Source organism: Scyliorhinus canicula, chromosome 10 (genome assembly GCF_902713615.1).
Source record: "Scyliorhinus canicula chromosome 10, sScyCan1.1, whole genome shotgun sequence".
In the NCBI taxonomy this organism is placed as follows: domain Eukaryota; kingdom Metazoa; phylum Chordata; class Chondrichthyes; order Carcharhiniformes; family Scyliorhinidae; genus Scyliorhinus; species Scyliorhinus canicula.
This window is the reverse complement of record NC_052155.1, coordinates 156,367,280-156,390,799: the sequence shown is the minus strand read 5'-3', so window position 1 is coordinate 156,390,799 and position 23,520 is coordinate 156,367,280. Positions and strand designations below refer to the sequence as shown.

The 23,520-nt window shown below is 49.4% G+C and overlaps 1 protein-coding gene across 2 annotated transcripts in view; it reads right to left on the bottom strand.

The window, feature by feature from the left end:
- Positions 1 to 16,531, bottom strand: part of si:dkey-122a22.2 — a 181,392-nt gene extending 164,861 nt beyond the window's left edge. For both annotated transcript variants that reach the window (XM_038809979.1, XM_038809980.1), the window contains exons 1-2: positions 16,395 to 16,531; positions 717 to 891 (exon numbers count right to left, since the gene is read on the bottom strand). In XM_038809979.1, coding sequence (XP_038665907.1) covers positions 717 to 891; positions 16,395 to 16,472 — 253 coding nt within the window. In that variant the 5' untranslated portion in view covers positions 16,473 to 16,531. The remainder of the gene's footprint in view (positions 1 to 716; positions 892 to 16,394) is intronic.
- Between the last annotated feature and the right edge of the window lie 6,989 nt (positions 16,532 to 23,520).

The window sequence follows — 23,520 nt, the reverse complement described above, 5'->3', positions numbered from 1 at the left end:
GATATTCATGGAGTTGCCTCCTCCCATTAGTTGTTTTCTTGTTCACCATGACTTACAGCTGGAAATGGAATGAGAGATTTGAGGGCGGCAAGCTGACAGTGCTTTGCGTGCCTGCCTCACAGCACCAAATCTGGCCTTGAGTGACTGTCTGGCTGTGGATTGCACCTTCTCCAGTGTCTGCATAGGTTTCCTCCAGGTGCTCTGGTTTCCTCGCACAGTCCAAAGATGTGTAGGTCAGGTGGATTGGCCATACCAAAAAAATTGGGGTTTTGGGGACAGAGCGAGAGTGCTCTTTCAGAGGGCCGATGCAGACTCGATGGGCCAAATGGCCTCCTTCTGCACTGTAGGGATTCTATGATTGTGGCATTGCTTGCTCTTGTGAATAACATGTCTCCACCTAACCCCCATCTCTGGGCATGTAATCACACAATGTGAGAGTGCGATTATGTGTATCCAGATATTTTCATTATAAAATGCGAGATAGGTATTGATAGTCAAACAGCCAACAGGAACCGCACACAGATATGATGCTTAGTTCCAGAACATGAAGCTGGACAAATCTTTGCCTCAACTTACCTAACATTAGTTCTAATTACAACATGTGAATTGGGGTAATTATTTATTTCTATAGTGCAACCTCATTTGAACACCCACAGCTAATAAATACTTACAGTGGACAGATTAGCTAAAAGGTGCAGGAGTATATAAAATCTCACCTTGAGGCTGAAGTAATGTTCCTTCTCTCTGTAAAGATGCATAATTAAGGAATGGTGGAATCACAAGCATTAGAAGAAGGTACTTTAAAACCGAGATGAGTCGAGGACATACTCTCAACCGCGAAGATGATTCTCTGTTACTTTCTGTGGGACAAACTTGATCCGTATTGTTTTTCTGGATAAAGAAAAGGTGAACATTACCCCCATAGTTGTGGATGTTGTTTGTTTCACAGTGACACAGCAGAGGATACATTTTCTTATAGCCAACAGACAGGCTGAAGGCATCAAGGTTAAGGTGGTATTTTGCCACTTAATGAGTGACTATTTCAATTATCAATTAGGAGTTGAAAGCAGGAGTCGAAAGCCAGCATAAGAAAATTATCTTTGTTGACATTTTGATTAAGAAAGTAATGAAGAAAAAAAATGTACTTGAATTTATAGGTCACCTTTTTGACCATAGAATACAACACTTTTACAGCCATTAAATTACTTTTAAAGCATAGTCACGGTTGTACATTAGGCCCAACTGGATGCTAATTTGGGCACAGCAAATTCCCAATGCTGGCCAGCCAGGTATTCAGTTTTTGATTGTGGCACGGTAAATGTCAGCCAGGACACAAGGAAAGCTCCATAGCCCTTTGATACAATGGTGGTGTGGAATCTTGCATGTCCACCCAAAATATCAGATAAAAGCCTCATTTTAACATCTCATTTAAAAGGTGGCACTCCAACAGTGCATTTCTCCATAAGCAATGCCGGGAGTTTCAGTCTTGATTGCGTATTGAAATTTTTGGAACGGGGTTCAAACCCACAAACGTACAACTGGGAGGTTAGTACGCCACCAGGTTATACTGTAAATTTACAAACTAAAAATGAGACTGCATAGATGCCAACATCAGGCCCGACCCTACCGATGAGCCGGGACCCGACCGGATGAGCCGGCTTTAGGTATCAGGACCGACCCTACCGGATGAACAGTCTTGTGGTCCCGCCTGTCCGGCACAAGGGGGTTTCGAGGCAACGTCCCCTAGGGGCCCTGACACTGAGAAGCACAAAGTGAAGGACTCAGGATCCGACATGGACACTGAGGCATCCACGGTTTCGGATGACAGCCTCACCAGGGAATGATCGCAAATTCCCCCCCCCCCCCCCCCCCCCGACAACCGGTGCAAAAATGACATTCCCCAACATGCTACAGTGCCCCACCCCCCAATCCAGCCCCTCAACAGCCGGAGACACAACCGTGGTTGAAGTGGAGAAGACAGCCTCCTCCACCCTCTATCACAGAGAGCTTGCAGACTTTGGGGTGGGGAGGTGGGGGGGGTTAGAACCCCTACCAGGCCCACAGGGACAACCCGATTGATCTCCCCCACATGGGGCTCATGGAATACGAGCTCCCCTGCTGAAGGGCACAACAGCGGGGTTCATTAAATCCCCGAGATAAGAGCTGGCCAGGCTGGGACTTGGGGTGCTATTTACCATTGTATGTCCTTACTGGGAGTAGGAAATAAACCACATTACTTACCTTTCCAGCATGCCTGCTTGATTACAATAAAAGGCAATTAGGGTGGGCAACAAATCCTGGTCTTGCCAGTAACAAAGAATTTAAAAAAGATTATAAGAAAGAACCCTCTGCAAATACTCATTTGCAATGTTATGTAGAGAAATGATTCCTTTGATAAATATCCATTTTAAATTGCACAGGGTGGAACTCTCTGGATGAATATCGATTTGTAACAGTCCAAATGTTTTGCAAATTCAATAGTTTGCATATAAATAGATATATTTTTTTCAAATTTGGAATATCCAATTCATTTTTTTACAATTAAGGGGAAAGTTAGTGCTGCCAATCCACCTACCCTGCACATCTTTGGGTTGTGGGGGCGAAACCCAAGCAAACACGGGGAGAATGTGCAAACTCCGCACAGATAGTGACCCAGAGCCGGGATCGAACCTGGGACCTCGACGCCGTGAGGTGGCAGTGCTATGTACTGCGCCACCGTGCTGCCTTTCGTATAAATAGATATCTTAACATTATCCCATAAGAATACCCAATGATTTTTAAAAAAAATAAATTTAGAGTACCCAATTATTTTTTTTCCAATTAAGGGACAATTTAGAATGGCCAATCCATCTAACCTACACATCTTTGGGTTGTAGGGGTGCCCTGCATACCTAATTATTTTATCAAACACTCCTTACGTTACAAATATTTGTGGAAACCCAGCCAACGTGACATACTATTTCCAATCATAGGAAATACCATTTGAGAATAATGTAAGTTGCGGTGGTTAATCAATAAAATGGGTACGATCAACCGGTTGCGTTACACCCGAAAGGCCGGGTATACGCCAGACAATCTTGTGAGACGTTGCAATGTGAATCCTGCCCATTGTGGGCAGATTACTTTTTAGGAAATCTGTATATTAGAGCGAGACAGCTAATCTCACTCTAACATACTCTCCCACAGTCTACCCAAGGTGTTGGGATCTGACCCCATCACCTTGGAGACTCGGGTGAGCGCTGGTCTTCACAAACAGGGACAAGACGGAATGGCACTCATTGAGGTCTCCCAGGGGATCGGAGGCCCCCAGGTGCTTGCACTCTGGGCAGGGTGGCACCCTGGCACTGCTGGTGCCACTTGGGGCACCAGCCTGGCACCCCAACGCTGCCAGCCAGGGTACCAGCCTGGTGCTGCCAAGGTGTTCAGGTAGCACTGCCAGCTGTAAGGGTTCGCCGGAACTCCTTAGTGCAGAAAATAGGACTCGGTTTGCCGAGACCTCCCGGGCTAAAGATCTCACACACCAGCAGCTTCTTTCAGCAGGGAGGTTGCCATCGGTGTGGTCGTCCCAGGGTGGGAATATTGACTTGTGTATTGGCTGGGCCCCTTCCGGGCTGAAGACCTTGCACACCAGCACCTGCTTTCCAGCGGTGCGGTCTTCCCAGGGCAAGAGTATGGACTGTGTATTTGCTGGCCCCTTCCAGGCTGAAGACCTCCTTTCGCTCCCATATCCTCCCGCCCACCAACTGCACAGGAGTCTCCCATCGGAGGCACCAGCCCATCCACGTGCCCCACCTTCCTGTGCCACCCAAATGGGAAGAGTCTTGTTCGATCGCGTGGGGTTTCCGGCACTCTGACCGTGCACGCCCAAATGTGAAGCCAAGAATGGCCCAACATAAAATCAGCTGCAAATTACTCTGGACAATATTTGTTATGCTTGATTTTATATTACATCTTTATCCTGCTCATTCCTATCTAACAAGTTCATCACACTGTACTGCTAAAAATATGTCTGTTCAGACAAGAAAATGTCATTTATGGATAATGCTATAAAGTACACGACACATAATAACAAAAGAAAATTAAGTCGTGATAGGGCTACTGAAAGATGAGCAAGATAAAGTAACAGGCAATGCAGAAATGACAGACATATTGAATACCTACTTTGCCTCAGTTCTTATTGAAGAACATAACAGATACTACACAAGAGGATGAGCTTAAAAAGAATATCAATACAATTGACATAAAAAAGAAGAAAATACTTCACAAATTAGCAGAGAATAAAAGTTTGGGGGCTGGATTCTCCAATTCTGAGGCTATGTCCCCACGCCAGCGGGGGAACGGAGGTGTTTTACGGCAGGAAAACTGGCGCAAAATGGCCACCGATTCCCCGTTTTGCTGGGGCCGAGCAGGATGGCCGCGTAAAGCACACAGCTCTAACTGCCGACACGCCCCGGAGAATTGCCGGGTCCATGGTCGCGCATACGGATGGCTGCGGCCTGCAGCGGCCACATGTGCTTTATGGCGGAGGCCGCCTGAGGACCCGACCCGCAAAATGGTCCCCCCACAGTGCCCCTAGCGGCAAATAATGTTCCCCCCCCTGCCCTGGGATCAGCTTTCCCCTGACTGGCGCAGCGCTGGACTTAGTCCGCAGCCGCCACGCTGAGTTCCCGATGAACAAGACCACACGTGTCCCGCGCTATCGGGAACTCGGGCCGTTGGGGGGGAGGTACATCGAGGGGGACGGGCCTCAGGCAACGGCCTGAGGCAGTCGATACGGCGCGTGGCGGACTCCCAGAGCTTTGGAGGGGGCTGAATATCACAAAAGCAGCACCGCCCCGATTCGGTCAGGAAATGTGAGACTCCGGCCATTCGCCGAACAGAATTCTGGTGTCCCGAGAATCCAGCCCCACATGCCTATTCAAAAAAACTAGGGAATAGGTACAAGAGACACTGCTTCTGCATATAAAAGTGTGAAGGGGCTGGTTTAGCACACTGGGCTAAATTGCTGGCTTTTAAAGCAGACCAAGGCAGATCAGCAGCACGGTTCAATTCCCGTCCCAGCCTCCCTGAACAGGCGCCAGAATGTGGCGACTAGGGACTTTTCACAGTAACTACTTGTGACAATAAGCGATTTTCATTTTCAAGTTTCATAGGCAAGAAATCGTAGCAGAAAACTGGTAAACAGTTAAAACTGCTCCTGGATATCAAAAGGGAGATAGAACAAATCTTGGGACCATAGACCAGGTAGACAAAGTAATGCAGCTATTTGATTAAACTTGGACTTTCACAAGGTCAGCTCAAGGCACTGGGATTCAAGCCGTGGAGTCAGGAGATATAGCAAAGTAGCTTAAAAAGTATAGAAAGTAGAGAGTAGGGGGTAAAGGGCAGTTATCCACATTGTAGGAAGGTAAAAAACAACATTCTATAAGGACCAGTACTGAGACCACAGTTATTCATAATTTACATTAATGATTCAGATTTAGGAAAAAGTACAGTAACTCAATGAATATCTGCAGATAGCAAACTGGGGGTTATAGCTAACACTGAAGGAGAGAGCAAAAGCATGTTAGAAAACATTAGAAAGTTTGCAGACTAGGCAGTTAAGTGGCAAATGAACTTTAACATAAATGCGGAATGTCATCCATATCTTAGAAAATAAGAAACTGAATGATGTTGAAGATCAAAGGATCTGGGAACATTGGTGAACACATTATTTTAAAAAGTATTACAGCTGAGCAAAACAAGGCACTGGGATTTATTTCTAAGAATATAAAACTCAAAAAAATAGTAAAAGGTATTTTGAACTCACATTGAAAGACCATGCAGAGTTCTGGTCAGCATACAACAAAACATTATTTGTAGTACTGAGAAGAAATGCAAAGAAAAAGATTTAAAGAGATGATACCAGAATGAGAGATTACAGCGATCAGGAAGGAGTGAACTGGACATAGAAAAACACAGACCATGGAGAGGTCATTAAAATTATGAATGAAATGAACAGGGTAGATGTGAAGAGAATGTTTCCACTTGTGAAAGTATGCAAAACCAGGGGATATAAATACAAAATAGCTACCAACAAATAGGGACATGAGGGGAAATTAAGAAAAATATATTTACTCAGAGTGCAGCTAAAATATGGAACTCAATAGCATTGTAAATGATTGAGACAAATAGTTCAGATGCTTTCAAAACCACTTGCTGCACTTAAAACATTTCTCATGTCGCTGCTGCTTTCTTTGCCCATCACCTTAAACCGGTGTCCTCTGGTTCTTGATCTTTCCACCAATAAGAACAGGTTCTCCCTATCAACTCTACTCTGTCCAGACTTGGACTTAGTATCTCCCCCATCTAGAGACAGATGAAACAGACAAAGAATGCCATTCTCTCCTGTCCACAGCCAATGTTCTTGCTTCACCCCAGAATCTGTTAACCAGCTGAAGATCTCCACTCACAGTCTGGCACCAGTTCATCTCGAGTCACTCTTTTCTTCTATATTCAGTGAGATCCCTTCTGGCCTGATACGTAGGTTGCGATGAAGATTCTGCATGCCCCAATCTTTGTCATGAGGTGACCTTGTGAAAATCCAAGTATATTCAAATATCTGTACGTGACTTTTACTGAATTACCCTGGTCTTCTCTTTCTTCAAAGAATTCTGAGATTGCTCAAAAATGACTTTGCCTTTTCAAATCTATGCTACGTTTCATTCTACTTTGTGTCTCCAGATGGAAGTCAGGTGGCATGGCCAAGCCAACTGGGCCATCTTTTACTACTGATAGATGAAGCTGGAGGTTGTTCCGAATATGTTCTTAGATCAGTGTTAGGTATACAATCCCACCAATGGTATACCTGTAATCCTGCAAAGCCATCTGATATCATAGGCATTCATTTTCCTTTCTCGACAGGTTTTCAGGTTCCAAATTTCACAACCATAAAAGAGTGAAGAGCACATTTGCATTGTAAAACCTCAGCTTTGTTTCCACAGAAAGCTTGTTACTATTTCAAATCTTTTTCAGTTGGTTGAAAGCTGACAATGTTACCTATTCCCACATTGAGCTCTTTATCTATGGTGTGACAAAATGGTCAACAGCCTAAAAAGCTAGGCCAGATACAGAATTGGAGCATCTAAATTAAACAGCAACCAGCTTGAACCAGTAGGCCTGATGGGAATTCGGACAGACCGAAGAAACATGGATACTAATCAGAGGCGAACAAGGGCAAGTCTGAACTTGTCCTGGAAGTCGGGACCTTTAGTGATCGACCTTGATCATTGACTAGTATCGGCCCAAGTCAAAGGCACTTCAGGTCAAGTATCGATCAGACTCAATGGCGCCTCAACACCACAAATGGAAAGGGCTTGGTGCGCATCGTATACTTGAGATTGGACCCCTAGGGGACTCCTGGCAGTTCCATATATGGGATAAGCAAGTCCATTGGATACTGCAGACACGCCCCCCCCCCCCCCCCCCCCGCTTCCAATAACCCCATTGGCTGAAAGTCAGAGAACTTTCCAGAAAGGTATAAAAGAGAGAAGGGAGGGAGTATAAGAGACACCTGGAAGTCACCTTGAGCAAAGACGCCACACCCCCAAACAACAGAAAATGGCGTGCAAGATCCACATACGTGTTCAAGATCATCGGAATCAGCAGGCCTTGGTGAAGAGTCGTATTCAGCATAGCAGCCTGACCAAGTTCAACTGCACGGGTAGTATCTGAATCTCAGAAAGACCATAGTATTTATAAACTAATTTAAGGATTTAGAGTTTGTTCTGTGAATAGAGTTTGAATCATAAGATTCAGTAATAAAATTGGGTTAAACTACGAATCTATTCCTGTCCTTTGTTTGTCTCATGAGTAAGGGCACCTGGGGAAATGAGTTTTAAGGGAGCTGGTCGAAGTCTCTGAAGCGTACAGACAAGAATGGATTCCTTGATATAATGGAACTGCCCAGGGAGGTGACCTCCTCTACGATGTCAACTATTGTTTGATAAGCATGTGTTTACGTTGGTGATTTGCAGTCATTATATTTTTTGTTTTCTTGGTGTTAATAGTGAGTCCTACTCTCTCAGCCTGATTGCTGATTATGTCAATGAGCTATTGCAATCCTGTAATGTGTCTGATAGCACAGCAATAAGAACACAAGAACGAGGAGCAGTAGGCAATTCAGTCCCTCGAGTCTGCTCCGCCATTCAATACGATCATGGCTGATCTCCTCTTGGCCTCAATTCCACTTTCCTATCCGTTCTCCATAACCCTTCAACCCATTCCTAATTAAAAATCTGTCTCCTCCTTATATTTACCCAATGTCCCGGCATCCACAGCACTCTGGGGCAAATTCCACATATTCATGGCCCTTTGAGATGAGTAATTTCTCATCATTGCTTTAAATCTGATACCCCATATCCTAAAACTATGACCTCTTATTCTAGATTGTCCCACAAGGCAACACCCACTCCAGGTCTACGTTGTCAATAACTTTTATCATCTTATATACCTCAACTGAGGAAATGGGGAGGCTGCAAAAGGGTTTCAACAGGCTAGGAGAATGGGCAAAGAAGTCATACAATGTGGTTAAGTGTCAGGTTGTGCACTTTGGTAGGAAGAATAGGGGCATACACTGTTTTTAAATGGGGAAAGGCTTTGGAAATCTGAAGCATAAAGGAACTAAGAGTCCTAGTTCAGGATTCTCTTCAGGTGCAGCTGGCAGTTAGGCAAATTCGAGAGGGCTAGAATACAAGAGCAGGGATGTACTGTTGAGGCTGTATAAGGCGCTGGTTAGACTCAATTTGGAACATTGTGAGCAGTTTTGGGCCCGTATCTAAGGAAGGATGTGCTGGCCTTGGAGGGAATCCAGAGGAGGTTCACAAGATTGATCCCGGAAAGGAAGATTTGTCATATGGAGGAGTGGTTAAGGTCTCTGGGTCTATGCTCGATGGAGTTTAGAAGGACGAGGGGGGATCTCATTGAAACTTACAGAATACTGAGAGGCCTGGATAGAGTGGACGTGGAGAGGATGTTTCATTAGGAGAGACTAGAACCCGGAGGCCGCAGCCTCAGATTGAACGGACGATTCCTTAAAACTGAGATGCAGAGGAATTTCTTCACGCAGAGGGTGGTGAGTCTGTGGAACTCTTTGCCGCAGAAGGCTGTGGAGGCCAAGTCAGAGTGCCTTTTAGACAGAGATAGATAGGTTCTTGATTAATAAGGAGATCAGGGGTTACAGGGAAGGAGAAGGCAGGAGAATGGGGATGAGAAACACATCAGCCATGGTCAAACGGCAGAGCAGACTCAATGGGCCAACTCATAGAATCCCTACTGTGCAGAAGGAGGCCATTCGGTCCATCAGGTCAACACTGACCCTCTGAAAGAGAACCCCACCTATGTCCCCTACCCCGCCCTATCCTCATAACCCAATAACCACACCTTACCTTTCGTCACAAAGGGGCAATTTAGCATGGCTAATCCACCTAACCTGCAAGCCACATTTGGAGTACTGTGTGCAGTTCTGGTCGCCTCATTTTAGGAAGGATGTGGAAGCTTTGGAAAAGGTGCAAAGGAGATTTAACAGGATGTTGCCTGGAATGGAGAGTAGGTCATACGAGGAAAGGTTGAGGGTGCTAGGCCTTTTCTCATTAGAACGGAGAAGGATAAGGGGCGACTTGATAGAGGTTTGTAAGATGATTAGGGGAATAGATAGAGTAGACAGTCAGAGACTTTTTTCCCAGGTGGAACACACCATTACAAGGGGACATAAATTTAAGATAAATGGTGGAAGATATAGAGGGGATGTCAGAGGTAGGTTCTTTACCCAGAGAGTAGTGGGGGCATGGAATGCACTGCCTGTGGAAGTAGTTGAGTCGGAAACGTTAGGGACCTTCAAGCGGCTATTGGATAGGTACATGGATTAGGGTAGAATAATGGAGTGTAGCTTAACTTCTTAAGGGCAGCATTGTGGATAGCACAATTGCTTCACAGCTCCAGGGTCCCAAGTTCGATTTCGACTTGGGTCGCTGTCTGTGTGGAGTCTGCACATCCTCCACGTGTGCGCGTGGGTTTGCTCCGGGTACTCCGGTTTCCTCCCACAGTCCAAAGATGTGCAGGTTGGGTGGATTGGCCATGAAAAGTTGTCCAAAATTCTATGATTAACCTAGGACAAAAGTTCGGCGCAACATAGTGGGCCGAAGGGCCTGTTCTGTGCTGTATTTCTCTATCTATCTATCTTTAGACTGTGGGAGGAAATCAGAGCACCGACCCTTCAAAAGACCACCCTACCTAGGCCCAATCCCCCGCCCTATTCCTGCAATCCCACCGTTGAGGGACAATTTCACATGACAAATCCGAAGCAGCCATACACAGTGCAGACCTTAGAGCTGTGGAATTGATGCTGTCGTGGAGAGCTGTTGCTGGTGCTACTCATGTTTTCTGTCTGCCTGCAGGGAGGAGGGAAAGAATGAGAGAAGGAAAAGAAGGCGACTTTTGAGACGAGGGTGGGAGCTGAGCCCTTTGGATTGCTTATTTGCTGGGATCCTCCTGGGCCTTGCCGGGCCCGGTCCTCCCACCCATCAACAACTGCCTTTCAGTGAGGACGAAGGCTTATTTTCTCAGTCCATCAGGTGTGCTTGTCCCAGGGTGTGGAACTGGTAGCCACTGTGTTAGCTGAGCCCCTCCCAGGCTGAAGACCTCACACACCAGCAACTTATTTCGGCAGGGAGGATGCCCGCTTACATTGGTGTTGTCGTCCCAGAGTATGGTCTGTGTATTTGCTGGGCCCCTTCCAGGATGCAGACCTTTCGCTCCCCTATCCTCCCACTCACCAGTTGCACGGTGGGTGGATCCTCTTGAAGCCACCATTGTGACGGTTACACTAATCGAACGTCCCACCCTACCTCCCTACAGAGCTCCTCCTCTCCTCCCTCCATCTGGTATAGGAGGTGCTGTCCGAGGTAACGCCGCTCACGCTCTGCCTGGAGGACACCCTGCCCATCAGAGACATCAACACATTCCAGCGCAAGGCTTTGTCTACCTGATCCTTGGAGAAGTTTTGAAGTCTCGCATCAAGAGATGTCTTCTCATAATTTTTGGTCTGTGGATGGTATGTGGTGTCACGCCTGCAAGAAGGTGGAGCAGGTGCGGAAGAATTGCCGCGCCGCCAAAGCCACCCCCTCTCCCTCCACTAACTTTACCACCCCACCCCCGCGAGGGCGGACCATGTCGGCATGCGGAAAAAGGCAAGGTGGGGGTCGGCCCCATACACCTCCGATCCTGTTGGCCTCGAGAACTCTGCTCCCCGGAACACCAGCTGGGACACCTTGCCCCGCCATATCCAGAGCCCATTGACGCCTCAGCGGCTAGTACTCATCCCAACATCACTTCAGCGAGGATCAGCAAGCGGGGCAGTGGCAATCCGTACGACCCCGAGCCGGTGCAGAAGGCAACCATGTCACAACCCCAGGAGCAGAGTCGAGGGAATGGAGGAGCAATACAAGAATGGAGGTTTTGTTGGCGCAGCCAACTGCCCTTCCCCTCCCCCACCCCCCTGTGTGGAGAGGGTGGCTCCCCCACCCACCTCTGCCCCTCGACATCACATCCCAGCCTCCCAAGAAAACTGAAAAAGGAGCAATACATATTAACCCCGGAACCGTCACAACCCCACCGAGCGGGAGGCTCGGGGCCGAGTGCGAGCGGGACCCACGAGGGCTCGTTCCACCCGGTGCAATTTTGCACCCTGAAGGCGGTTTCACGATGCCGGAGGGGTGCAGCGGCTGCCCGACCCCAGCATCATTGGGCAGTGGTGGCGTGGAGACTCCCCGCCCTCTCTGCCTCAGCCTCCGACGTCGAGCACCCCAATCTCCATTCCGGAGCTTTCCCCAGAATTGTTCCCAGATCTATCCAGTCACCTTTCGTTGCAGGTGGAACGGGGGTCTGAGCCACCGCCTTCCTCTATCCCAAGAGGAGCCCGTATGGAATCCGTCTGTCGACGATCCAGGGGTCGGGATCGAGGTAGACCGAGGGCTAGTTAGTGGTTCCGTGGCGTTCACCACACTCAATGTGGCGGGCACTCGGTCTCAGCCGGTGACTGCCCGGAGGAAGACGCCTGCTCTGGGGGGGGCACGGGGAATGATTTTGAGTCAGTCAATCTGTAGCAAGGCAGTGGACTCCCTCGAGCCCGACGCCGCGCCGAGCCGCTCCTCATCCTCCCTGGGGAATTCTACATGTAAATCACAGTCACCGAGACAGAGTGCAGATAGCCCTCAACCAGTGGTCAGATGTGGCGCTGCTCATCAAGTCTTCCCGTTCCTATGCTAAAGATGCAGGAAGCACATACGCAACCGAGAAGCAGCAGCTTAAATGTTTCCTCGCCGAACTCCAGAGGGAGCGGACGAGCACGCTCTCCTCTGCTCCTCCGAACACCATAAATGTGACAGTAGAGGTGGCACCTTACTGCAGACATGGAGGAGACCATAGCCAGCCTCAATATCAACAACAACAGCAGGGATGCACTTTGCAGGTTCTAGAACCTCTCAGTCCTCCAGGACGGGAGGTATGTGGCGTGCTTCCTGCAAGAAACCCACACCACTCCAGGAGACAAAGCCACGTGGCTCCTGGAGTTTGGGGGGGGCGGGGGGGTTTCAACATGAGCGATCTGGCCTCACGTTTAGGCAGAGTGGCTATCTTATTGGCCCCACATGTTCAGCCGGAGATCTTAGCAGTCAAGGAGCCAGTGCCAGCTGGTTGCTGCATCTGGCAGTCCGCGATGGGTGCGAGGTACTTTGCTATGTGATATGTCTACGCTCCCCAGGCTGACGAACACAGACTACTTTCATCAAGCAAGTATCCACTCATCTTGGCACCATCGCAGTGGGCAACTGCATCGTCCTGGGGGGGCGGGGTGGATTTTAATTGCACCATCGGGACATAGGACGACCCAGTGCCCAGCATAGCTCTTGTGCAGTGGCGAAGTTAAGGAATCTGGTCGGGTTCTTCGATTTGGTGGACGTCTGGTGGACTCTCCGTCCTGACTTCAGCATCGTTACCTTTTGAGAGGCCTGGGATCAGAACATCCAGAATCGACTGCCTTTACATTTCAAGGGCATATCTGCCCCACGTCCGACGGCCTCTGTGCAGCAGGTGGCGTGCTCGGACTACTGTCTGGTGTGGGCAGGGCTTGTCCTATCTCGCACTCAGTCACGGTCCGCGTACTGTCACTTTAATAACCTGCTGGAGGGCAACTGATTCCGAGGCTTGCTTTGTCCTTGAGGCTACGGTGGAACGTGGGCAAGAATCACGTGCGTACCTTCCGTCAGGAGTATGCGAGGGGGTTCACAAAGGTTGGAAATCCAGGGTCAAGGAGTTGGAGAAGGAGGTGCTCAACCTGGAGCCACAACTCTGCCAGATGAGGATGCAGCCCTGTGACTGGTGTACAGAGAGGAGGGCATACTGCAGTACCTGCAACTTGTCGAGTCCGGCGGCACAAATGGGAGGACAGACATGGACCGCGGCTCCCCCTTCTAGTCGCTGGAAAAAAAGCGCGGGGTTCATCAGCAGCTCCTTAGGCTGCTGGCCAACAACAGGTCCCTCGTCTCTGATCCAGAGGACATCAGGGCCCAAACTTGAAGCTTCTACTGCGCCGCCTTCTTCCTGGATCCGTCCAGTGAGAATTTACAGGAGAACCTATCGCAGGTCGGCCCAGCGGCTTGATGACCCGATAAGCCTAGAACACCTGACCGCCGCCCTCAACAGCCTTTCCAAGGGCAACCTCAGGGCTGGACAGGCTGACTTTGGAGTTCTTCAGGGCGTGCTGGGATGTCATAGAGAGCAACCATGTAGGGTTCCTGGTGGAAAGTATCATGATCGGGACAATGCCCCTCTCATGGCACAGGACCACCATTACCTTGCTGCCAAAGACCGGGTGATCCCTGCCACCTTAAAATTGGCCACTGGTCTCCCTCCTTCGCATAGCCGACAAGATCTTCATCAAGGCAATGTGCTTCCGCCTTGGCACCGTGCTGGACCACAATATCCACCCTGTCCAGACCTACATGGTCCCAGGTCACACAATCTATGACAACATCCATCTGGTCTAGGACCTGGTCCATCATTCCAAGAGGGCTGCCCTGTCGATCGACTTCTTGTACCTTGATTAGGGGAAGGCGTTCGACAGGGTGGATCAGGAATATTTATTCAGGACTCTGCATGCTAGCATTCAGGTTCGGGACTTCTGTACACTGCCACAGTGTCTCGTTATGGTTAACGGGTCCCTGAAGGCTTTGGGAGAGGAATGCAACAGGGCTGCCCATGTCTGGCCAACTCTATTCCATTTGTGTGGAGCCTTTCCTACGGAGGTTGTTGTCAGGACTGGTTCTGCATGGGCCGGGCATTGGGGTGGTCCTCTCAGCTTACACTGATGATGTGCTCATGTTCACTGACCATGCGGAGGATGGGAGAGTGCCAAGTTGTGTACTCTACCGCATCCTCTGCCAGCAGCAACTGAGCCAAGTATTCCAGATTCCTGGTCAGTCTGTGGCTGATGGACACCCTCCCAGAGGAGCTCGGCCTTTCACCTGGAGCAGGACCAGCATCCTTTTTTGGGTGTCCATCTTTGACCAGCTGAGGAATTCTGGCCGACTAACTGGCAGGAGCTGGAGACCAACGTCACTGTTCGCTTGAGACGCTGGACAGGACTGCACCGAGTGCTATCTTACAGGGGTCAAGCTCTTGGCCGAAACCAGCTGATAGCCTCGAGTGGTACCGGCTGGTCAGTTTTACCCCTCCCCTTGACTTTGTCACAAAGCTCCAGAGAATGCTTGTAGCGTTGTTCTGGGACAAGAGGCGACACTGGGTCACTGCTGTGTTTCTGGGTCTCCTACTTAGGGAGGGCAGTCAGGTGCTGGTGTGCCTTCGCACCCAGTTGGCGGCCTTCCGCCTTCAGACCCTGCAGTGTTTTCACAAGGCTGAAGACAGCACAAAGTACCTGGCTGAAGTCTCCACCTCCACAATGCCCTTTCCTCCTTTGACCTGATGTACGAGGAGAGATTAAGAAGTTTGGGCTTATACACGCTGGAGTTTAGAAGGATGAAAGGGCATCTGATGGGAGGTGTATAAAATACTAAATGGGATTGATAAAGTAAATGTAAACCAAACGTTCCCTCTTGTGAGGAAATCTAGAACGAGAGGTCACGGATATAGGTTGAAAGGTGGTAGATTAAGAACCGAGATGAGGAGGGACTTGTCACAAAGGGTGGTGAATTTGTGGAACTCTCTACCCCATAGTGCGGTGGAATTGGGCTCATTAAATGTTTTCAAGAGGAAAAAAAAAGAGGTAAATATATTTTTGATTAAAAAACAGGTTAAAGGGCAACAGGTGGGGAGATGGGTTTGAGACCAGGAAGTGATCAGCCATGATCTGACTGAATGGTGGAACAGGCTCAAAGGGCTGAATTGCCTACTCATACTCTGATTTCCTATGTTTCTATGTTCAAGTGAGATCACGAAATGAAATGAAATGAAAATCGCTTATTGTCACAAGTAGGCTTCAAGTGAAGTTACTGTGAAAAGCCCCTAGTCGCCACATTCCAGCGCCTGTTCAGAGGCTGGTACAGGAACTGAACCGTACTGCTGGCCTGCCTTGGTCTGCTTTAAAAGCCAGCAATTTAGCTGTGTGCTAAACCAGACCAAGCAGACTCCCTTTTCACATAAAAGGTAAGAAAACTGGCATGGGTCGCAAAGGTCGGCTGAATGGCAAAAGTGAGTCGCAGGAAAATGTTTTAAAAACATTGGTCCAGAGGAACACAGGTTCCTCTGTGTTCAATAAATCAATAAATACATAGAAACATTGAAAATAGAGGAATGAGGAGGCCATTCATTATGCTCATGGCTGATTATCAAATTCAATACCCTGATCCTGCCTTTCCCCCAAAATCTATATCTAATTCTTTCTTGAAATTACACAACGTTTCAGCCTCAAACTACTTTCTCCTCACCTCAATCCAAAAATGTTTACTCCTCATCCTCAAACTATAACCCCTAGTTCTGGATACATCAGGAATACGAGGGTGAACATAGTGGGCATGCACACTGTCTATGAGGTTGGGGGAATCAGAGATAACAAGTGAAAATTTGATAGGCAATTGATGGAATACATTTGCATAGCTATAGGGATAGAACAGTGAAAATGGGCTGAATGGACTGCTCTACAGAAAACATGCAGACTCGCTGGGATGAATAGTTTTTCTGAGTTTAATGGCTCCACGTACAAGCATGTGGTGCTGCCAGTAAATGTTACAATCACAAAAGCCGAGTTATTTTACAAATGTCTTCAGGCCGATTCGGCAGAATGGGGAGGTTGTTGCTAACGCTGTCTGGGGTTTGTTTCTGAGGCTTCCCCCGGATATATTTACCTGTGCTGCAGGCTGTGAAGCGACACAGGGCGGCTGCGTCGGCACATGCTGCTGCCTTTTCCTCAAAGCCGCTCTCATCTCTCCACTGCCCACAAACAGCTTCCCCGCTTGGGCCTTGTACCTGAGCCCGGCCCCGCCCACACTGCTCCGACTGACAGACCGGCCCCGCCCACCCTGCTCCGACTGACAGCCCGGCCCCGCCCATACCGCTCCGATTGACAGCCCGGCCCCGCCCACACTGCTCCGACTGACAGCCCGGACCCGCCCACACTGCTCCGACTGACAGACCGGCCCCGCCCACCCTGCTCCGACTGACAGCCCGGCCCCGCCCATACCGCTCCGATTGACAGCCCGGCCCCGCCCATACCGCTCCGACTGACAGCCCGGCTCCGCCCACCCCGCTCCGACTGACAGCCCGGCCCCGCCCATACTGCTCCGACTGACAGCCCGGCCCCGCCCACACTGCTCCGACTCAAAGCCCGGCCCCGCCCACACTGCTCCGACTGACAGCCCTGCCCCGCCCACACTGCTCCGACTGACAGCCCGGCCCCGCCCAAACTGCTCCGACTGACAGCATCGCCCCGCCCACACTTCTCCGACTGACAGCCCGGCCCCGCCCACACTGATCCGACTGACAGTCCGGCCTCACCAACACTGCTCCAACTGACTGCCCGGTCCCGCCCACACGGTCTGAGTGACAAACCGGCCCCGCCCACGTGGCTCTGACTGACAGCCCGGCCCTACCCACACTGCACTGACTGACAGCCTGGCCCCGCCCACACTGCTCCAACTGACAGCCCGGCCCCGCCCACATGGCTCTGACTGACAGCCCGGCCCCACCCACACTGCGCTGACTGACAGCCTGGCCCCGCCCCTTTGTCAACACTGCCGGCATGGACAGCCTAGCCCCGCCCATGTCGCTTTGATTGGCTGAGCTGCTCAGTCGGCTGCTCACAAGCTCTGATTGACAGCCTGGTGCCGGCCCCGCCCACCCGCACAGATTGACGGCTGGAGCCGCCACCCCCATTCTCAAGCCGGCCCAACCGCCCTCAAAACAAAATCCAACCGTCACAAATTAATAATGTGCTGTAGCATTGTAAACTGCGGTTTTAGTATTTGACTATATCTTGAAATAAAGTCCAAAGATGTGTAGATTAGGTGGATTGGCCATGCTAAATTGCCCCTTAGTGTCCAAAGATGGGCAGGTTGTTGGGAAAACAGATGGCATATGGTTCATGTCAGGTGAGAATGGGCTAAATGCAATAATGTGGAGATGTCTGGTGTTGTAAGACTTCTTACTAAATGCAATAGGTTGAGCAGAGAGGTGAAGATAAGACTGATAATAGAGTGGTAGTCAACATAAATGAGAGCCCCAAAATATTCTACCTGTATGTAAATTATAACAGTAAGCAGGTCCTGTTAGGAAGAAAACTGCTTACAAGGTTGCATATTTAACGTGTATGTACTTGGTCTCAACGTTTACTAAGAAAGATGAATCTGACAAAACGCCTAGAAAATGGAGATGGAAGCAATGGATGGGATGAGAATTGAGAGAGAAGGTACTGGAAAAACTGGCTATTCTTAGGTAGCTAAGTTACCAGGTCTGGATAGCTTGCATTCCAGGTTGCAAGGTAGTTGGAGTGGAGATAGCAGGAGGACCTGCAATAATCTTCCAGTTTTACCTGGAAAGTGGGGAGGTGCCAGAGGATTGGAGACTCGCAAGTGTGATACCCTTTTGAAATGGTGCAAGAACAGTTTGAGCACCTATTGGTTTAACACCAGTGGCAGGTAAGGTTGTAGAAACAATGATCAGGGGGAAAATTAACAGGCAATTTGAGAGGTTTGGGATAACTAAGGATAGGACAGCACAGATTAGTAAAAGTAAAATCATGCTCAACTAATTTAATTGAGTTTTCTGATGAAGTAACAGAAGGTTAATGAAGGGACTGCAATGGATGTTGTCTATATGGATTTTAAGAAAACATTTGGCAAAATAGCACAAAAGGCTGGTTGACAAAATAAGGCTTGTCGAATAGGTGGGACAGTGACCACTTGTATTAAAATCTGGATTCAGGACAGTTATGCAACAAATAACTGGAGGATGGTAGACTGGTGTGGCCCAAAGGTTAGTGTAAGAACTACTGTTTTGTTTTGCTGTATATAAATGACTTGGATTTTGGAACACGGAATTTTAAAATTTGCTGATGATACCAAACTCAAGGAGTGATAAACAGTGAAGGTGATACAAATAGACTACAATATGACGTGGATAGGCTAGTAGAATGAAAAGACAAGTGGAATTTATATGGAGACGTGTGAGAAGATGCACTTGGCAGAATGGATAGGCAGAGGAAATACAGACACAGTTCTAAAGAGCAGTATTAGAGAAACCAGCCATGTGCATCAATCTTTGAAGGTGGCAGAACATATTGAGAAGGTGTTTAGGAAAGCATTTGAAATCTTGCACTTCATAAATAGAGGCATTGAAGTTTTGTTGAACTTCTATAAAGATCTGATTAGTCTCAACCAGATTGTTGTGCCCAATTCTGGTCACCACACTTTACGAAGGAACTGAGGGTCCTTGAAAGGATGTAGAAGAAATTTACCAGAATGGTTCTCGGGATGTGGGATTATAAGTGCAAGGTTGGGTTTGAAAAGCTGCCGTTGTTGTTCTTGGAGCAAAGGAGATTTTATTGAAGTATACAAGATTATAACAGAAATTTTAAAAAAGAGGTGCTGGAAATACTCAGCAGGTCAGGCAGCATATGTGTAGAGAGAAACAGAGTTAATGGGCGCAATTTAAACAGCCGCATCGCGTTTAAGCGAGAGCGTGATGCAGAGGTTAGATCACGGGAGAGGCCAAAATCGGGTACCACTTGGGCACGATCAGTTTGCGATCCAACCAGCCTGTCCCTGTTGGCGAGAACCGAATCTCGCCACGGCCTGGCCAAAAACCAATAATTACCACTTAAAACCAATCACCATACAATAAATGGGAACTACCCCCTTTCTAATGGCCTCCCCTGATCTAACCACCTCTTCAGCAAGCGGTCACAAGGGTGGCGATTAGTACACCTTTTTAAAAACGTAAATGGCTGCTGTGGGGATCTGAGGAGGTGAGTATCCATCTTTGATCCCGGGCAGTGAGCCTGGGGCACTGGGGTTGCTGCCCCAGTGCTCCTTGGAGGGTGGGAGAGCACACGAGAGGAGGGGGGGGAATGATGGCCTCGTCCGGGCTGGGGAAGGTTTGCGCCGCCATTGATTGGAAAGTGGTGATCGCTCATGGGCTGGGGGAGGTGTCTTAACGCCTGCAGGTCTGCCATGCCACCCTCTGCTTCATGTGTACCCATAACGGGAGCAACTTCAGCTCCTGCCTATCTGTCCCACCGACTACCCCTACCCCCACTGAATGTGTCAGCCTCTGGCCACGCGACTGAAGGCTATTGCTAACGGGGAATTGGCAATTGTAGTAAAGTGAGCATTTCACAGCTCCCATGTGGATTCCTGAGGGTAGGTGTACCATGTCAGAGGTGAGAGTTATTCCTTAGCATCCGAATCAGACAGTGAGGACTGGACACTGGAGGCCTCAACACCACAGATGCAGCATCCAAACACCCAGGGGCTGGGCGCAGCACTGGAGACATTCCCGTGATCAGAGTGTAGGTATGTGTACCGGTGAGCAAACCTGCATCTAGTCCAGGTAATGTTACCGTCCCACCATACCCATTCCCCCATCCAGCATGTGTTACCTCCCCAAACCCCCCCCCCCCCCACCACCCTGTTGCACTCTCCCACGGTCTGTGTTACATCACGCCAGGGTGATGGGCCTGTGTCAGCACTGTCAGTAGGTCACTGTCACTGTCGAAGGCAGGACGGTAATGATAACCCACTGTGAGCTGAGTTCTGGTGCTCCTCAATCTATGCCATAGGCTGATTCCTGTCTGTCTATTGAGTGCATGCTCACACCCATCACCTGCAGGCGGTATACCTTGGGTGATGGGGAGAGGGTATGGAATCCAGGACTGCCATGGTCGGGGGCCTCGGCAGGGGCAGGGGCTTGGAGGTTGGCCCGCATTGCAGAATAATGTACCGGAGGCTTCACATGTCTCAGATGTAACGTGTTTTGATGCTGTACAATTGTGACCCCCAAATGCCTCTAGCCCCCGATGTGCTGCTCCCCAATCACGACCCTTCCTCACTCCCCTTACACCCCCCCCCCCCCCGTGCCACTGCGTCTAAGCGTGTTCCCAGGATGCACATAAGATGTGGAGGAAGCCTGTTGCTTACCACCTCCCATTGCCTTTGACGTCCCGATGGGCATCCTCTGGGGGCCATGGGGTTGGAGGGCCCCAGCACATGCCCTGCTGTGCCACCCTGTTCAGAGGCTAACTCAGAGACATGCCATTGCCGGAGGTGGGGGTGGCGGGGACTCGGAGGAGCTGGTGGCTGCTGTTGCCCCGCCCTAGGGTAGGTTAGAGGTTAGCGTCCAATGTCCCATCTTCCTGGACGGTACGCATAGGTTCCTGGGGGGTCACCTCTGGACGGAGGGGCAGCTGGATTGAGCTCTGGATACCCCTGCATCATCCGGCTCTGTCAGATCTGATGGCTCCCCAAAGCCTCCACCATGGTATTGACGCCCTCAGCAATGCTCCTCAGTGACTGGGTAATATTATGGAGCAAGGTCCACCTGAGGCCGGGACACGTCCCCCAGTGACCAGGACATGCTGCTGAGGAACTCAGCCATGGCCGTCACTGACAGAGCTACACCTTGGACACCACCACACATGCTGCTGATATCGTGAACTGGGCACTCCACTGTCGTCACCACCCTAGTAGTGTTGGCCGTGGTGCCTAGTATCACCTAGCGCCACCTCCTGCGCCGTGGACTTGGAGACTCCTCCAATCGGCTATGGACCTGCTGGAGTATCGCTGACATTCCTCTCGGAATCTCACGGCCGCACCCTATGGATTGCAGCAGTTCCAGGTAAACCCGGTCCAGTCACCACTGCTGGAAATTGGTGGGCTGGGGAATGGTATGCTGGTCGGCTGGGCTGCTGCCAACTCGCCCTGTGTGGCCTGGTGGAGGATGTTGATGGTCTTTTGATCTTTTTACGGCACTGGGTGCTGGTCCTCCTGGTGACATTTCCCAAGCTGACGCTCGCTGCCACTTCCTCCCAGGTGGCACTGGCTGCGCTGTGGCTGACCCTCGAGCCCCTCAGGGCAACAGAGCATCCCGTCTGCACCCCATCCAACATTCTGGCCAGGGCAGCATCCCCGAATCATGGAGCTGGTCTCCTTGGCAGCATGGTTGCAAGCTGTGTGGGGATGGCTCTGCAGGATCGGTTAAGTGCTGCTCCACTTTGTTAGCGGGGAGCTGGCAGGCGTGGTCCCGGAAACATCAGCCGATGGGACAATCAATTGCAGCGTGAAGCCCATGGGGCCTTGTTAAGTCGGCCAATTAAAATTTGATACCGGTGACAGCCTTGCTGGGTCAACCGCTGGGAAGCTTGCGGCAGTTCCCGCTCGCTACCACACTTAGAAACCCTTCTGTTAAATCACACCCAATGTTTAGCCAAATACGACTTCTTCAGAAATGAAAGAAGGTAGAAATGTAATGGGTTTTATGTCATTGGATAGGGTAGAGAGGGGAGAAATTAAATTTCAAAAATGGCAGAATAATGGACAACTGTCCAAAAGCAAAAACACATATACAAATAACGATCAAAATGAAGGACAGTGTTCACCGTCTGAAATTGTTGAACTCAATATTGAGTCCCGAAGGCTGTAAAGTGCCTAATTGGAAAATGAGATGCTGTTCTTCAAATTTGCCTTGAGCTTTGCTAAACATTGCAGCAGACCCAAGGCCACATTTGTGAGCATGAGAGCAAGGTGGTACAATAAAATGGCAAGAAATCAGATGCTCAAGGTCATGCTTGTGGACTGTGCAGAGGAGTTGTGCAAAGCGACTACCCAAATCTGCATTTGGTCTCTCCAATAGAGAGGAGACTGCATTGTGAGCAATGAATGCAGTGTACTAAATTAAAAGAAGAACAAGTAGTTTGCTGATTCACCTGGAAGGGAAGGGATGTTTGCAGCTTTGGATGGTGATGAGAGAGGAGGCGAAAGTGCACGTGTTACACCTGCAATTTTATGGCAAGGTGCCGTGGGCAGCGGATGAGGTATTGGGGTTGATTGAGCTGTGGATCAGGTTGTCACAGAGGAAACGGACCTTTCAGAGTGATGACCAGGAACGAGAGGTGAAGATATGTTTGGTCAAGGGAGACGCAGAAAAACTTCCCATTCGCTGATGGGACAAGGGGACACAAATTTCAGGTTTTGGGAAAGAGATGCAGGTGATTGCGATGTAACACAGAAAGTGGTAATGACTGGAACTCACTGCCCATGAGAGGGGAAACAGTCAATGATTTTATAAGAAAATTAGACGGGCACTTGGAAGAAATCAACCTGTTAGGCCACACTTGGAGTATAATGTTCAATTCTGGTCGCCACACTACCAGAAAGATGTGGAGGCTTTGGAGAGGGTGCAGAAGAGATTTACCAGGATGTTGCCTGGTATGGAGGGCATTAGCTACGAGGAGAGGTTGAATAAAACAGTTTGTTCTCAGTGGAACGTCGGAGGTTGAGGGGCGACTTGATAGAGGTTTACAAAATTATGAGGGGCATAGACAGAGTAGATAATCAGAGGCTTTTTCCCAGGGTAGAGAAGTCAATTACTACAGGGCATAGCTTTAAGGTGCATGGGGCAAGGTTTAGAGGAGGTGTACGAGGCAAGTTTTTCTTTTCCCCCCACACAGAGGGTAGTGGGTGCCTGGAACTCGCTGCCGGTGGGGTGGTGGAAGTAGGGACGATAGTGACGTCTAAAGGGTGTCTTGACAAATACATGAATAGGATGGGAAAAGAGGGATACAGACCCCGGAAATGTAGAAGATTTTAGTTTAGACGGGCAGCATGGTCGGCGCAGGCTTGGAGGGCCGAAGGGCCTGTTCCTGTGCTGTACTTTTCTTTGTTCTTTGCAGGGCTACAGGGATCGAGCGGGGAGAGCAAAACTAACTGAATTGCTCCATGGAAAGCTGGCTTGAACTCGATGGGCCGAATGGCCTCCTTT